At 42.2% G+C, this 17,318-nt stretch overlaps 1 protein-coding gene across 1 annotated transcript in view; it reads left to right on the plus strand.

Moving 5' to 3' along the window:
• The first annotated feature begins 4,267 nt into the window (after positions 1–4,267).
• The window catches only part of hmga2 (high mobility group AT-hook 2), a 29,805-nt gene continuing 16,754 nt past the window's right edge, over positions 4,268–17,318 (plus strand). The window contains exons 1-3 of the mRNA XM_037462203.2: positions 4,268–4,739; positions 5,500–5,586; positions 8,337–8,387. Coding sequence (XP_037318100.1) covers positions 4,635–4,739; positions 5,500–5,586; positions 8,337–8,387 — 243 coding nt within the window. The 5' untranslated portion in view covers positions 4,268–4,634. The remainder of the gene's footprint in view (positions 4,740–5,499; positions 5,587–8,336; positions 8,388–17,318) is intronic.

Raw genomic sequence — 17,318 nt, forward strand, 5'->3', positions numbered from 1 at the left:
TGCTGCGCCACGGCTGGAAATCCACGTAGTAGGGCTGCAACTGCGCCACGTTACCGGGATGACTTAAGGGCCGGAACCAATCGGTGACAACTTAAACTAGTGCATGTTACATACACCTTCCAAAGGAACCGATACTTAAATCCCTGGCGTGCTGAGTGGATGTACCGAGTCATGCCGAGCCAGACAGAGTCAAACCAAGCGAGGAAAGTGCCTATGGTCTTACTGGTCCGGCCCACTTGAGATCAAAGTGGTGGGAGTCCTGTGTCTGACACGTCTCACCTCTAGCACAGTGTATACCGGGACAAGGCTCCGGCACGGGATTACGTGGATGTAGACACCTTGAGCGAATGCAGATGAGAATCCTAAAATACTGCAGCTCGCAATACACGTTCTGTACCAACACTCAGTGCCAAAGCAGGAGTACTGTGTCCTTGGCAAAGCAAGGCGAAATGTAAGGGTAGAAAGAAATCACCTGTGAGATCTCAGAAACAAACAAACAAACCGCAAAGACCACATGTCCAAAGAATCATTCATTTTAAAATAACGGTTACTCCCCCTCGACCTACTTAGCACTGACACACATACACATACACATTCACCACTCTACGGGACAAGCAGGACGACTGGTGATGCTGTCCCTGCTGATGATATCAGCGATAGGTCTATAGCACACCTCGCTGGCCGTGTTCTGTGGACAAACAGGTCAGCGGGATCCTGGGAACGAGAGCTGCCCTTGCTTGTCTCGTCCTCCCCTGCTGCAGCTCTAAAGCTGTTGCATTCTTGCTGGTATGAGTTGCAAGTGAGGGGCTGTTGAGGGGGGGGGGGGGGGCTGAGGGGTGGACCTGCCTCTTATCTTTTTGTATTTGCCAACAGTAAACAATAGCTATCAGATGCACCTGGGTCACAAGTGTTGAATCCAGTGACGTGCGGTGATGTCAGTTAGAAGCTAGGCACAGAGTTATGAAAGCCAGATGACCTGATTTGTTGTTTGGGCTAGCACATCAAAACAGTAAGCGCGGCACACATGCGTGGTCAATATTAGGAAAATTTCCTATCAGGATGACATATCGTGTACTACTTTATCTCCCTTTTACTCGGTCACTTGCACACACTAGTAATTAATGTCCATCATCAGGATGCAACTTTATCCTTAATTATCACACGGATGGATGAAACCAAACAAGGTGTCCTGTAATGAGCCATAATGTCCTGTACCCGTTTACATTTTCCCTGAGCGTTTATTCCATATCAGTGCACACTCAAAATAACAAATAGCATTTTTGTATTAATGGCTGCAGAGTTTGCAATTATGCTTGTAAGTCGGCAACAATGTTTTTTAACTCACCAATCGGTAGATTATTTGTACATAAAATCCATCCACCGCTCTTTCCTGGTGAAGACAGTTGAACACAGCGTTGCAAAACTTCTGTAAAAACAAAAAAATCGGTGATAACGGCAGACACTGCTGCCGTCATTTTGACTTTGAATTTCGCGGGGATTACGCTTTCAACGCAGCTGGTGTAGTGACATCAGCTGCGCAAATGTCAAGTAATATCTCGATAATAATTTGTCCATGTTTGATACGTAATGTAGATGATTACTGGCATAACATATTTCCGTGCAAAAGCACAACAGAGTGGTGCTTTTTGAAAAAGAAAAAGAATACAGGGTTGAAGTGCGCACGCGCAACATGGGTTTTTCGTTTGTCGTCTGCAATGAATGGACAGTAAAAGCACTGCTTATTCTACCATTTGTCATCGTAACGTCTATACGATGGGATTAACACACATATTGCATGTATAAACCACAAGAATAAACAGTAAAAATACAAGTAGAAGATTATTAAATAAAATTTAATAAACATTTTAATGTTTGCATTTTGGCAGGGTAGGCAGTCAGACTGCATGTCACTGGTTTCTCATGTGACATGCAGTGGCACCTGGAAGACAATGTTAGTTCTCAATCTGAGGTGAGGGAAAGTTCATTGGAGGAGGTCAGAAGAATGGCATCCTCACTCTTTGTTTGTCTTTGTGTTCCAACTGTGCACTAGAGAGAAAGGAAACCGACACACTCAGCCCCCAACACTCACCCTTGGAGTTCGATAGCCTGACATGTGGATGCCTCACTTGATCCCCCAGCTTCTATGTATAATGTGTTCATTTCCTCTCTGATAGTGCAGATGAGCAGGGAGACAAGTCGGCTCTCTGAACACACTAACCTCCTCGTGGCAGCCAAACGCCATCCAGGAAAGAGTGACACATGGGGTCGGCTATCTAATTGCTGAGGAGACCGCTGTTATAGTTCGATGCCCTGGAAATATGAAAACAACGTAATCCAATCACAGATAGAAATAGAAATCTTTAAGCAGTGTTTGGCAGACCTGACTCTAAATTCATCACATGTGTGCGACTTTGGGTGGTAGGGAGGTTGGAGTCAAAAAGGTATTTTAATTATCCTCCTCCTGCTTTGCAGAAAACATTAATCAACAAAAATCGTCTCTCACCACATTTGATTTGAAAAAATCAGTAAAAAAACATATTGCTCTATCCTAATTTTCAGATTAAGTATTCTCAAACTATATAGCTGCAAAAACATAACGTAATGCCTGGATAACATTTTATTCTAACAATTCCATTTAAAATACATAAGCCCTGTGAAGAATTAATAAATGATTTACAATACATGTAGTTGTAAGTGCAGATATCTGAGCTGTTTCTATCATGAAACGTTTGTAACAAGTGTATCAACAAAATTGCAAAATATTTTCAGTGTTGTTAATTAAATGTTTAATTATTCATGCATAGACAACTGAACACCAGTGTGTTTTTGGCTTAAAGGAGAACAGCGACACACTCAAATCAATAAGCCCGTGGCCACACACGTCCACAGACAGGCACACACGCGTGAGCGCGTGCACGAACACAAGCACGAAGACTGTTGTCCACTCAGAGCGGCCGCGCGCGTGTTGGATCTGTGCAGCCATTGATTGTATTGGTTTGATGCCGACGCCACTCTGTCTGAAGGGGCGGGGACTCTGCTGCACACAAACCCCTTCTTTGGGGGTCTAAGAGCTGTTTTTTTTAATGAATGAATAGCAGCTCAGAGTTAACCACACATTCTCTCAATAAACCAACTGTTTCTGTGGAGAGGGGCAGTTCTGCGGTTGTGAAAATAAATGCATACAATAACCTGCATTCTGGTGTTATTGCTGTTTAAAGCTCAGAATAAGTGTGATTCTCACTGAGCTGCCCCTGCTCGTGCAGAGAGTGAAAGAGAGAGCTTTGGAGAGCCGGCCACAGGACCGTGGGAAAGGTCTTCCACGTAAGGCACTTTATTCTTTGTGTCTGTTGTTCTTGTGTAATTGATCTCACTCCACGTCCACGGCGGAGTGCTTCAAAGCAACACACTTTTTTCCCCTTCTTTTTTTGCGGCTGCCCAAAGGGAAAGAATTTTACAAGTGCATACCGATCATTGTTTTACACACATATCCCCAAAATCTAACCTGACACTTGCTATCTTGGGACACTTCGGAATCTCAAGGATTTTAAATAGCTGGTTCTCCATATAGCCTAAATATCTATACATTTCTGAAACAATTTATTGGTCCAGTTTTACTTTTAAAAATGCAAACGTCTGCATATAACTGTTAGTCTGTGAGCACCTAGTGTTCAGAATAGTAAGCTTTAAAAAAAAAATCAAACAGTAAAACATTTGTTTTAAATATAGAAACAATGATATATATATATATATATATATATATATATATATATATATATATATATATATATATATATATATATATATATAGAAGACAATGATATCTAGAATAAATAATTAAAAGATTAAATGAAAATGTACTTTGTATCCACAAAAGACAAAGCGTTTTAAAATGCTAAACCGCTCACTTTTAATTTCATCAAGGCAAAAAATGTCGGCATTTCTCCATCATCATTAAATTACTCTTTTAATTTTGAAATATTCATGACGGATCATTACAATACTTCTCGACAATGCAGGTCATTTATTACACCAAAACGGGGGCTTTATTCATTCGCAGTTAACTTGGAAGACGTTGTTGTAGGAGCATCTCTGCGCGCGAGCTCCGACGGGCTCACTTTCCAGCTGCAGGACTTTCCATTGAAACGTGTGAAAATGTCCATTTAATTCATAAATGCGGCCCGCCATGTCTGGCCCGCAGCCAGAGTTCCGTCTTCCTCTAAGTTTTCTCTGGCACCCATCCAGCCCCCACTCCCACTCCGCAACCGTGTTATCCGCCCACCGGAGAGGTGAAATCTTTATCTTTATCCTTATTGAGTGGCTCCAGTTGGGTTTTTTTTTTTGGAGTGGGCTTGCGGATGCAGTTGTTGTGCACTCCCTTCTCAGAAGATCCGTTGCCGAGCTGTCAAGGCTCGCCGCTGCGTGGTACCCGACCCCCGGTGCCGCGGTGCGTTCTGGCCGAGTTTTAAGTGGGAGCCCCTCGGCGTGTCGGGCTCCGTCGTCCGGTCTTCTTTTTCTTACTGAGCCAAAAAAAACTAAAAACCTTCCAAGCTGCTCACCGGCTCGTTTGTCGGCTTCGTATCGCTTCCCTTTTACTGTTCACCGGGATAAACGGAGGCGCAGCGGCGGCAGGGACCATGAGCGGACAAGGGGACGAGGCCACGGAAAGCTCCCAAGAACCCACCGCGGAGGCAGCGGAGCCCCAGAAGAGGAGGCCGGGGAGACCGAGGAAGCCCCCAAAAGTAAGCCCGCGTCTCGCCGCTGTTCACTGAGGGCCGCGGACAGGCGGGAGGACGAGGGGCAGGCGGTAGTCTCGTGTGCACATTGTTCCGCCTTTTGGACACTTTACTTTGATGTAAAACTTTAGCGGAATTTAGGTCCTGCTACCGAGGTTCATCTGAGCTGTCTGTCTTAAGGAACATTGCGTTTATTCTGCCTTGAAGTGAACTGAGTCAATTGTTCCAGCGGGTGCAGCCCTCCATAACTTGTTTTTGCTTGTTTAGTAGCGTGTAGTATTATATTCATCAGGATCCCCATTAGCAACTGTATTGCCACAAATGGACTGCTGTTAAGTCATTTATGTATGCTGAATAGGTTCCATACACATGAGCTGGAATGTGTCTGTTTACAGTCTTGGCTCTGGCCGATAATCTTTAATTGACACCATGAGTGAAAAAGGGGCATGAAGTGTTTCTTTCTGTGAATGGGTTTGTGGATGACATTCTTATTCCAAGTGTCACACTGAAATCAAGTCCTGTAGTGACTGCAGTGTGACTTAGGTTCAGAAACACAGCAAGCAGCTAGTTGTTATAGTGGGTTCGGGTTAAAGATTGTGTGATATTTTAACCCGTCATACCATATAACTATATTTATTATTTATTCACGCTCACAACCCTTTCCCCTCTTTTGGTTTTGGACCATTAAGCAAAGACTAAATGGGGAGCTTTATGTTTCCTGTCCCTGGACACCCTTGACATGTCCCATCCCCCCTTTACCTTTCAGGAACCCAGCGGAGAGCCTGTCCCCAAGCGACCAAGGGGCCGCCCCAAAGGAAGTAAGAACAAGGGCCCCTCCAAGGCAGCGCAGAAGGTGATGGGCTTCGGCATCTCAACCACACACACACATGCCTTTTCACCTTCACCGGCTTAGATCCGATAATCAATCTGTGGCTTCTGGTGTCACATTTGGTGTCATTAAATACACTTTTTTTTGTTGTTGGATAAACTGTCCAAAATGCCTCTGTGTACCACAAAACGGGATTTTTGAAAAGTACATCCTTGAGGTGTCTCCTCATTTCTTATCATCAAAAAACTAATCCACAACCCCCCCCACCCCCCCACCCCCCTCATAAGAGTACCTTAACAAGACCTCCCAAATATAGAAACCCGCTTGAAACTGCAAACTCATATAAAAGAACAGGAACCCGTTTTTCGCATCTGTGATGATGGGGCACGGCCATAACTCACCAACACGCTCTCTGGCCGCACGCGCGAGAGATATGAATCGACGAAGTTGGGAAGAAAAATATATTCTGGGGAAAAGCTTCAGAATTTGACAGCAACTTCCTCCACCTCATGTTTTAAGGCTGGGGCGCTGTTCATCCCAGCAAGGTCGGGGAGAGTCCCAAATGTCTTCACCCATTAGTTAGATGAAACTGTGTTAGGCTCATGATGACAGCAGCCTTAGTGCTCCCTTGCCACCATGAACCACTGTAAACATTCCCAGCACTTTGAAAAGTGAACCACTCTGCTCTCACCGTAATCCGGTCGCGTCTCATCTGGGGTTGTTATGATGAACAGGGAAGATATCAATCTTTCCAGATGAAAGAGTCCAGGGGTAGGTCCACACCTTTTAACCTATCTTATTTTAAAAGTTCCATTCCCTTCCACACATCAATCACCTCTGCAATCTCTGATATATATATATATATATATATATATATATATATATATATATATATATATATATATATATATATGTATATCACAGCAGCTTGTGGGGGAATCAATTGTACTACCTACCTTAACTCGACTACTTAAACATAAATACGAAAGGCGATCGCGCTGAGAGGCCATCCCACCGCTGGGTGTTCAGGGCGACTGCTCAGACATATAAAATCCACGGATGATTAATTGAACAGAGTGTTGTCTCTCAGACCGCATTAAAATTGCAGCATCCCAAACAGAGAACTGGGATTACGCTACACAGATTGGGTGGCTAGTAATGTGATATGTCATGGAATACACAAGCATTACGCAGAGCATCACAACATCATATCACACTTTAACTTTAAAACAGGTTTAAAACACTCGACCAATATTAAGGTACTGGGATTATTTGTTAGAATCGTAGATTCATTTATTTAAAAACGTCAGAAAACCCATAGAGGGAGAATACCCATTTCCATTGGTGAGATCTCCTCACTGGTTCTCCAGTGCTGAACCTAGAGGCTGAGTGATACGGTGCATCTGAAGGTTAGACTGCCAGTACAGGACTGAGAAGACAACCGTTATCTTTCTTTAAAGGGATACAAAGGGAGATTTACTTGTAATAAAAAAAATCTCAGCTTTGCACACAGAATGTCGATATGGACTTTAAACGTACGTTTTCATCCTCCCGAATGCCTGGAAATATACAAACATATCTTATCAAACAACCCCAATGGCACTTTATGTACATGCTGCATCCTTTCTGGGAGAGAATCATTTTTTTTAAACTTCCCCATTCAGCTCACACATCCTGGATTCATCTGTTAACTGATGTATGTTGTTCATCCCAGTCGACACTGTAGACAGCAGACAAACTGATCTCCCCACAATGTTTAGATCCGAGCATTAATGTGATCTGTTACCTTCATTTTTTTGCGCACATCATTGTACTCTCCACTTTTGAGTGCATTGCTAAGACAGAAAGAACTCTTTGTATTTGCGTGGACGTGGTCTAAAGGTCTTTTTTGAACCTGCGATCCAGTGGGTGACAAGTTGCATGACTCCATCTGCCTCCATGTGACCCGACTGGGTGGCGTGTGCTTGGTGTCAGGATGAAAGAGGAGCTGGTGTTTACTGAGCCAAATAGCTGCAGAAAGCCACACACATGCCCACAACACCACCAGCAATGCTTGCTGGTCATTGTCTAGTAAAGTAATCGCATGTCAGCAGTTTGACTAAGAACTCACCGGACCCGCTGCCAACCTGAGCCATGAAGGATCTGTTGAATTATTCACTCAGGTCTGGTCTTGTTAATTGTGGGTGACGGGAGGGGTTGGCTCTTTGACTGCGCCCAACAGTTTGTAGGGTTTACGCTCCCCTCAAAAACACAATCTTAAGAAGAAAAGGTCATTTGCTCCCCTCAAAGCAAACACAGGTCTATTCCAAGATTTCCTTTCACAGTAAGGGAATGCGCTGTAAACACACACACATGGTCTTCCAGCTCAGGCCTTGTGCATTCTGATGTGGATACATGTAAAAATCATCAGCTCACAAATACTTTGTTCAATTTGAATTAATTTCCTTGAAACAGTTCCCTCTGTTTAAGATTCATCAAAAAAAATGAAACATATTCGTTATCAGTTGAGATCGATTGAATTCAATGAAATTCAAATTATTTTGTACAGCCAAAAAAATGAATCACAAATTAGCCTCAAATCAATTTTACAATCTAGTGCTCTGATGAATATATCCAGGCCTATTGTTTGATTCTGAAATCTCATGTTTTTCTATATATATATCAGGCATTCAGGCATTCAGATCAGGTGTGGTCTGTCGAATGTTCATGTCATGAAGTGAAGGTCAGGATCAAGACTGATTCATGTTTTTTTTCCTTAATATATGTTTTTACAGAAAGCTGAGGCGACCGGAGAGAAAAGACCCAGGGGGCGACCCAGGAAATGGGTAAGTCAGTGTTTCTCTTAACATCTGAACTTGTGTGTGGTACGCTGGATAGTGGCACACACATTGAACAATGAGTTGTGTCAATTGAAGAAATCTGTTTGTGGCTGGAGGTAAAGGGGCAAATCTTTGTTTAAAAGCAAAGTGTTTCTTAAGGGGTATATTGTCTAGTTATATATTATGTTTGTATTTAATATTTAGATGGATTGTATCACTATATTGTGGTACTATCTCGATATTAACTTTCATCCTGTGGGCTGAATGCATTCAGAGGTTCCTCTCTTGGTGTGTGTGTGTGTGTTTGTATGTGTGGGTCTTCAGGGATATCTCCAAAATGTTTACTCTGCATCGCTGGCTGCAGGAATACTTAAATAATTCCATTGACAGCTTGTAGGCCTCAGTGTTTATCAGCTCCAAAGTAACAAGCCTGATTGATAGTGCGGGGGAAGCAGTCGGCTGTTAGAAGTGCCACCAGGAAGGGCGAGGAGAGATGCAGGGAACATGAACTTTCTCCTGCATATATCCTGCCTGTTTCTCTATGTGTGAAAGGGGAAAACAGTAAGAAGTAAGAGCCTACAAAAATGGACTCGTAAATTGTGGATTTGAAAGGGAGCGAGCAGATCTTAGATGGCTACGGAAACTTTAATCTGCCTGCCTAAAGCGTCTGAAACTACGCCACTCTTCTGAAAGGCTCTCCCTTACAAACAGCAAAATAAGCGATTCAATCAAACACCACACAGTTAGTCACATACACACAGTGTATTGTTTCAAATCAAATACAAACCGGAGTACGGCACCCTCCGTACTCTGGCACAACAATTATCAAAATAGTCCCAAACAACAACTCAAACCTGTGTCCCACCAGTCCAAAAGTTCCTTGGTTCATTCAGAGTGGCGATTGTGATAACATGCTACCTCACCACAGTCTGACAGGACGATGGCACTTCTGCGGTCAGGAGAGACTTGTTGAATTTTTAACAATGATTTGTTAAACAGGCACGAGTATTTATAGTGCAAAGTTGTTTGGGGCTTGGAGCCCTTCCTGCCGTAGGATAGACCAGGGGCCGGGATGCAGAGATGCGATGAGCACATATCCCTCTGTTGGGAGTCCAGACACTTGCGGTGGTGGTGGAGATTCTTTGCTCCGATCCTCTGATATGCCAGGTTATGCTGTTGTTTGGAGGTGTCAGGGTTGGTGGAGGGTTTCCTTTCCTGCGTGCTGAAATGACAACTGACAGCAACCGAGAGAACAGTTTTTTAACGTTCGACAGCACCAATGCAATTGGTTTGCGGTAACCCACGTCTGGTTGGCTTGTACTACATGACCCCGCCCCCAATCAGCTGACCGCCCACCCAAGGGGAGGGAGCAGGCCTTCCTGACTGAATCCTCGCCTAAGCTGGATTTAGTGTATTGTTTGCTAAAGAACTTTTCACTTGTTGAGACTTATTAGCTCTATTAGCTCTATCCAGTGGCTTCAAAAGCAATGGCAAGTAAATTATCTGCTTGGTTGACTTGGATTTACACTGAATTCTCAGCCACAAGTCTATGTTTGAGGCCAAAAGACCAGACAAACCAGGTGAACTGCAGTTGCAGTGCACTGCCAAAGATGAGTTACCTCATATTTGGCCTGCAAAGAACTAGCCATGAGCTTTTTGGTTGCTGAAACTGAATTAGTGGTTGCTATTTTTAGGATCCTAAAAATAGGATCCTTCCACCGACCGCTTTTCGCACCCGGCGTCACTCCGATTTGCAGTTGCATCGCGGAGAAAACCAATAGGGTGTGTGGATAGTAAATGTTTACACTTCTCATCCAACCACAATCAAATTCACTCTACCCGATTTATCCGGATAGGATATTTTTGTGTGTGTTGTTTTTGATGACAAGCCGGAAAACAAGCCTATTTTTAAAATGTAAGGAGTAGAAAGTACAGATATTTGTGTGAAAATGTAAGGAGTAGAAGTAAAAAGTCAAAAAATAAAGTATAGATACCTAAAATTACATCCCTCATTTTTTAATTATTACATTTCTTTGGCCTTTTGCAAATTTTATGAATGTTGCAAGGTATCAAGGTCTCAGCATTAAACACTATTCAGTGCCTGGAAGAACCTTAACGAGTCATTAACGAGTCTTTCTCTTGTCCAACCTCTTTTACATAACATTAGAAGAACAATAGGTCCTCCGCTCCGACTACGTGCTCGGGCCCTGGGTCAAGTCCGTCATCAGTGGAGTCTTGTGATTGTTGTGCGTGCTCCACGAGGAAGTGTCCATTTTTTAAGCGATTATGTACTTTTCTCTGCACTGATTTTATTCACAACTGAGATGTACTTGCATTTTTCAAGTATAGGTCTTTAGGTGGGACATTGATTGTATAGATTTCCCTCAATATTAAAGGGGGGGGGGCAAACATTTTGAGTCACGGGCCACAATGGGTTCTAAAGTTTAGGCCAGGAACAAATGGATTAAGGCTTTGTGTGAGCTAATATAAATGACATGTGAAAAATCATTACATAAAAGGCTTTGGCTAACAAGTAGCAAAGCATTTATTTGCAAGGATATTTAACACATTTGCAAGGTGTAAAGCTCCAACGACTTCATGAGAACCAGGGACCTAAACCCAACACTTTGTTGTCTTTGTTTGTTTACTCGCGATGCTTTTGACACGACCGATGCAAACGTCATGGTCCTTTATTGTTTCCACTGTGAAATTGCTTGTCCCAACAAAAGAGATCCCTGAACGCCCTACAATCGATGCAATACATTCTTTTTGGGGCTGGATCATGAACCAGACATTCTCAACTGGAAGACGGACCGAGACGGTTTAACACCGTCTTCTCAAGATGTGGCGTGTGAACTGGTTGAAGTGCTCGTGTCTTGAAACTCCGGCTACCGTACAGGACATTTTCAAACCACTGTCCGCAGTAGTGGTCCTCTGCAGACCGTGTCCCACGCAGGGTAGATGTTGAGATGGAAGTAGCAGTGCATGAAGTGGTTCGTTTGCCACTCATCCCTCTTCTGTTTTTGTCACATTAAGGAATTCCTCTGCACAGTTCTCCGCTGTATGTCGCACCTTTGTTTGTCTAACTTCCAATGCAAAAAGCTCTCCCCATCATGAGCTACTGCCTCCATCGCTCCGATCTAACTGACTGCAGCTAGCGGCAGAATGACGAATTGCCTCACTAACGTCCCCTTTTGATTAGTGCTAATACTGGGTTACAACTAGCTGCATGAACATTTGGTATGTATATAGGCCCTCCTACTGGTAACAGGAATTTATTGTCTCTCTACTTTGGCTTCATTCTCTTAGTAGGTAAATCTGAAAAAACCATCTAATTAGTTCAATACATACATCCCAGCCCACCAAGCTGATAATGTTTGGTGCAACAGCGTTGTTATTGTGACGCATCCTTTGCCACGAACATGTGCTTTAAAGCATACGTGTCAAACTCAAGGCAAATCCGGCCCTGCCGGGGGGTCCAGTGCGGCCCCCGGTCTGAATTGGCAAGACGTCATGATTGCACCACCTACTACGTTTTTTATAAAGCAGTTCACACACTTTTTTTGGCCGAGTTGCATCAAATTAGGTGGGAACATATATTAGATATAAAGAACAAGTCATTTTACAATAAACTGCGGTAAAATTACCTTGTTAAATCTGTCCATACCATCAGACTTCTCTAATCTAAATATGTTTAAAGTAAGATAACAATACAATAGTTTTCAAATCGTGCTTGTACGTGGAGTTTTCTTCAATATTACAGGGAGTTATTTTTGCTTGTTCTAAAGCCAGACTGGGATTTAAAGTAAAGTAAATTGTCTTAAAGTGTCTTAAATGAAATCAATCGTCATCCTGCATAATTCATATGGTAGATTACACAACATCTCATCATTCGGTTTAAATTCATTTATCTAAAAGTTTTTTGTTTTCTTATTCCACATGGATGTATTCAGTTCGCCATTTCTCCTGAGCTCTTCCCGCTTTTAATCACTCGGCAAGGATTTTCCGAGCTGCCTGCAAAAGGAGTTGGTTTCGAGACCTCCATTTAACTTGACCGTAATGTTAACAACGCAATATGCAATTTAGGATTATATTCTGAGATACACTAAAATATTCAAGGTTTATGACCTGACTAAATTACCTTTCTACGCTGCTGGTACACACAGGAAATACAATCTAAACTTGTGATGGTCACAGAAGTGGCAAGTACTAGTCAACAGACATGCATGTGCAAGGCCCGACCAACGCTGCTTGCAGCTTTATGTTTTAAAATGTGCGGCCTGCCATGTTCCCCTAAAATTCATTGCCCCATCTTCTCCTTCTACTTCTGTTGAGTATTTTGCATTAAGACCATCTACTGGACTGCCCCCCAAATGTATTGCCATGTGTGAAATACCAAAATGTTCTGGAATGTGGTGGATGTGTAAAGGGAGCATTAGTTACTGTTTTTGTCAGAGAGGGTGCAGCATTGTTTAAATGTGAAGGACTGTTTCTGATCTGAATCGCTACTTTGAGGCTTTTCCGCAATAACGAAGTCTCGGTAAGTGAGCTGTAAATTAATGGTGAGCAATTGTCACATGGAAAACACAACTTCATGGTAAAACCACCTTGTTTGTGGTAAACATGTTAAAAAGTGCAAGAACACTGCGGTGAACTACAGGCTGCCGTATGATAAAAAATAGTTTTATAGTATTTTTGTTCTCAACCAATCAGTTCCTAGCTGGGGGCAGCCTCTGAACTCTTGGACTGAACTGATAAAACAGTTGAATCCAGGTTTCTCTATTTGGTGCTGCCTGCTGGGGCCTGCATGTCCCAGGTTTACACAGCAGCATCCACCCACGCAGTATCAACCCTCCTGGCAGGACTGCAGACTGGAAGGATTGCAAACTGGTCAGCTGTGACCTATATGCTTTCTCCTTAATCTGAAGTCTAAGGACAAGTAAATGTTTGACGAGCATAAAAACCTGTAAGCAGATGTATTCTTTTTTTTATGTGCTTTTCAAATTGTTTAGTTAAGCCATGGGTTGCAAATTCAAGTTAAAAATGATTCATGGTGAAAAAAATGGGGGGAAAAAAGTAAAATATACAGTTAACCTTTCTATCATAGACATAATGCAATAACAAATAAGTCTGTTAAATCATCAAATACGTAGTTAACTAGCAAGTTAACCAATAGGAACAAATAAACTTGATTAACGTGAGACAAGGTTAGCGGTGTGCATACATATGGCTTAAAGTGAACATAAAATAAATGTTTTTCAGTATGAGGGAAAATTAGAGTAAAAACTCAATTGTCATTGGCATCCTCAGCTGAGCTACATCACGCATTGTAAAAGCCACAGCTAACCAAAACTTCCAGAAGTTATTAACACAGTATAAACTGTGTACTTTGCTTTAATCTACTGTTAATGGAAATGTTCAGTTGTTACTTAATCAAGAGCCCTTTAACTCAGAAAATTCTGTACTGTTACCTTAACATGTGATGGGAGAAGGCACTGTGCAAGCTGAGGAATAAGTGAGTGTGAAAGTAATCAACGGATGAACACATGGGTTTATTGTAATGCAAAGTACATTGTGGAGTATTTGAAAGATTCCAGCAACTTTGAGATGTGATGGAGTTGTAGTTGAAAGATTATGTCTACAAACTGGACTGTCCGTATTTATTAATATGTGGAATATTTGTTAAAGATTTATTCATTTAAATCTATCTGTTGCCAAAATAACAACCTTTAGGTCAGCTGGTGGAGTGTATCCATGACTGGGGTTTGTATTTGGTTTATTGAGCGTTATGCTTTGCTTATCTCTCTGTAACACCACTCTGCAGCTGGCAGGAACTGCAAGGCTTATTCAGACCCGGCGGATCCAAGGTCCCTCATCGGTATGCATTCTAGCTGTGCTACGTTATGGCAGCAGGTCCTGTCCTCTGTGTGCAGGTGCTAGGATGGATAAGCCGACCTCCGCCAAGCTGACCAGCTTCCTCTGCTAGTAAAAGCTTGAAGGGGGAGTCTCGACTCCCAATAGATTGCATTCATCAGTAGTGCACAGTTCCCCTTTTCTTTAGCCAAATGGTGACTGTCCATTGGATTGTATGTAAAGCTTTGGCATCCCTAACACTTGGCTACTTCTACAAAAGGTCCTCTTGTAATGGCAATAACAAGGAAAATAATAAAAAACAAAAGTTGCTTGTATTTAGGGCCGTCTCATCGAAGCGACTGGTGTAGAGATACCACAATAATGACTTTCTTGTTCGGAACTACGACCTGAAGACTTAAGTGTTTTGTGATAATTCAGCTTGATTGGTACCTGCGAACCTGCTCCAGTGTGGGTGAACTCTACAGTTTTCTACAACATGTTCAGAGATGCATAAAAAGTGTAAAAAATGCACAATGTTTGGGTTTCCTCCCACTAAAGGTCTTAAGTCATCTAAGCCATTGGCAAAATACCAGTTCGCCCAAATCTCTGCAAACACACACATGAATTAGAACTCTGCTTAATAGCGGATGTCTGCTTGTTGACTTCAAATTACATTACACATTTTCGTTCTATGTAAAGTGGCATCTTAGTATTTTGTGAAGATCCCACTGCATGCACATGCTGTCAAAAACAATGCTGAGGAGTCTGGAACATATGAAGGTACTAATAAAGATGATTAGCTCCAACAATATCGAGCAGGAATTGTACCATTTGTGGTCAAAGTATTATTCAGCATCACCCTCTATTTGTGCGTCACTTCCCTTTCCACTGGCCAGCTGTCCTGCTGTCTCCCATAATGCTGCCTCTTTGGGATTCTCCGCAGTCACATCCAATGTATGTGACACCCAGGACACACTCATACCCATTTCCTCTTTCTGCTCTCTTATTTAGGTTAAATGGAGTTACTTTGAGACTAATGCCCTCTGATTTAAACGTGAGGAAAGTGAATGTCCAAGGGACCACGAGCTCAGGGTGGGAGGGTCGAGGAGGAAGGGAGGGGTGACAATTAATGCCGGGAAAGACCCTAGAAATTAGCAGCATGTAAACTTCTTTCCTTTCAATGTCTGAATGTGTAAAGGTAGGAGTGAGTGCGCTAATTGTGATTGGTGTCAGATATAGTAACGCTTCTTTTTGTGCGAAAGCGTGACAGAGAAATAGCCTCCAGGCTTTCTGGACAACCCATCTTACTACTGTAGATAGTTGACCTTCAGGCTGAGTCCGAGGCAGAATCAGGGCTGTGAGGCAAAAAATAAGACCGACAAGAGTAAAAAAATGTTAGGACAATATATCTTAGAATATATACAAAATAGTCTTAACTCAACATCCACTTTCCAGCTTTCACTGTTGTGATCAAAAGTTGATACACTTGTAAAGTACATCATGGCTGTAGCCAAACCAGTAGGTTCAAAAACCAGTAGGCACGTGACAACGGCGCTTGGCGAGGAATAATCCTTTCTGCGGTACAACCCGGCTTCGTTCAGTTTACTTTTAAGTGTCCTCAAGCTGATGTTTACACCGTGTAGACTTGACATCATGTCAGGTCAGTTGTACAATAACACATGTTATTGGTACAGAGATCAAACAAAACTCTCTGTGTATAGATTATCTTTACACACAGAGGTAACACCTTCCATGTTGATACCAGGTCGGGTTCTCATTTGTTGAAAATTAACATTAAACTTGAAACTCATCATCATTTCAAGTGTTCTTTGTCCTTGTTTTGAATTTTCCGCTGATAAACTGTGATATTATATTTAGCTCTTAATTACAGAAACTGATATCATTATTTCACTGGCTGGTTTACTACCCGAGCTGACGGAGGTAGCGCCGATGTCTAGATTGGCCTAATGGTATATCACAGAACTGTGTGCTTGCAGATCTTTCACATTTGCTGAATGTCGAAAACACACTAGTGTGCTTGTTTGTTTTTTTTACTCAGAAAAGAGAAAATATCCCTAAAGCAGGTATGAACACGACCATTTCTGAGGTGGAAAGAAGGTCAAAACAGAGGGAGCTTGAGCTTTAAGATCCACATTATCAGGTCAGAAGACCAGTGTGATACAGGAATGTTGAAAACAAAACACACCATGCACGCACGCACACACACCATCGGGAAACGATCTTAAAGCTGCATAGACATGAAATCAGCATGTTTTGGAAATCAATCAATGAATTCTGAATGAACCTCTTACGTCTGTTGGTTTTCAGACTCATCTAAAACGCATTTATGACAACCTCACAACTGTTTTGTCTGTAACAGAACAAAGAGAAGACACATGTACATTCTGATCACTAAGGTGTGTGTGTGTGTGTGTGTGTGTGCGAGAGTGAATGATTGAAGTGTTGGCACTTCACTGTTGGCTATAATAATGTCAAGGTGAGGGAAAGGGAGTCTTTTTTAATCCCGCTTTTTTATGATTTGTTTTGATTTGATTAATGCGTTGATTGATTGATCTCTGGCAACTGTCTGAGAAGTGTGTATAGAATGAGATTCTTTCTGTCTCTTTAAAACATGAAACCCTCTTGATAAATCTCACAGCTCATTCAAAACCCAGCTAAGAGTTTCATAGTTCATCTTCACTCACTACCTGAACTATTCTCGTTACTTATTTTGCACTTGCAGACTTTGACTGTGGCGTCATTTTATATTAATCCACTGGTAGGGCTGGGGTTATATTTCAAATGTCCTTACAGTATGAGATTTTCACACATCGTCATACCGTAACGACTGTTGTTCCTCTTCGGTAAGCAGCAAAATATATTTTTCTACAATCACCCCAGGGTGTCAGAGCTCCTTGTCTTACGTGTATTGAGATTGAGTCATTGTTTATAACTTTATAACAACAATTAATAACCCACAACGAATGCTCTTTTAACAGGGTAAAACACTACAACATTAATAATTGTACATTTAGAAATTACACCGCCATATTACATGCTGGGTACAGCTCGCCCGCTGTCACA

The sequence above is a fragment of the Pungitius pungitius genome, chromosome 2 (genome assembly GCF_949316345.1).
Source record: "Pungitius pungitius chromosome 2, fPunPun2.1, whole genome shotgun sequence".
Lineage (NCBI taxonomy): Eukaryota > Metazoa > Chordata > Actinopteri > Perciformes > Gasterosteidae > Pungitius > Pungitius pungitius.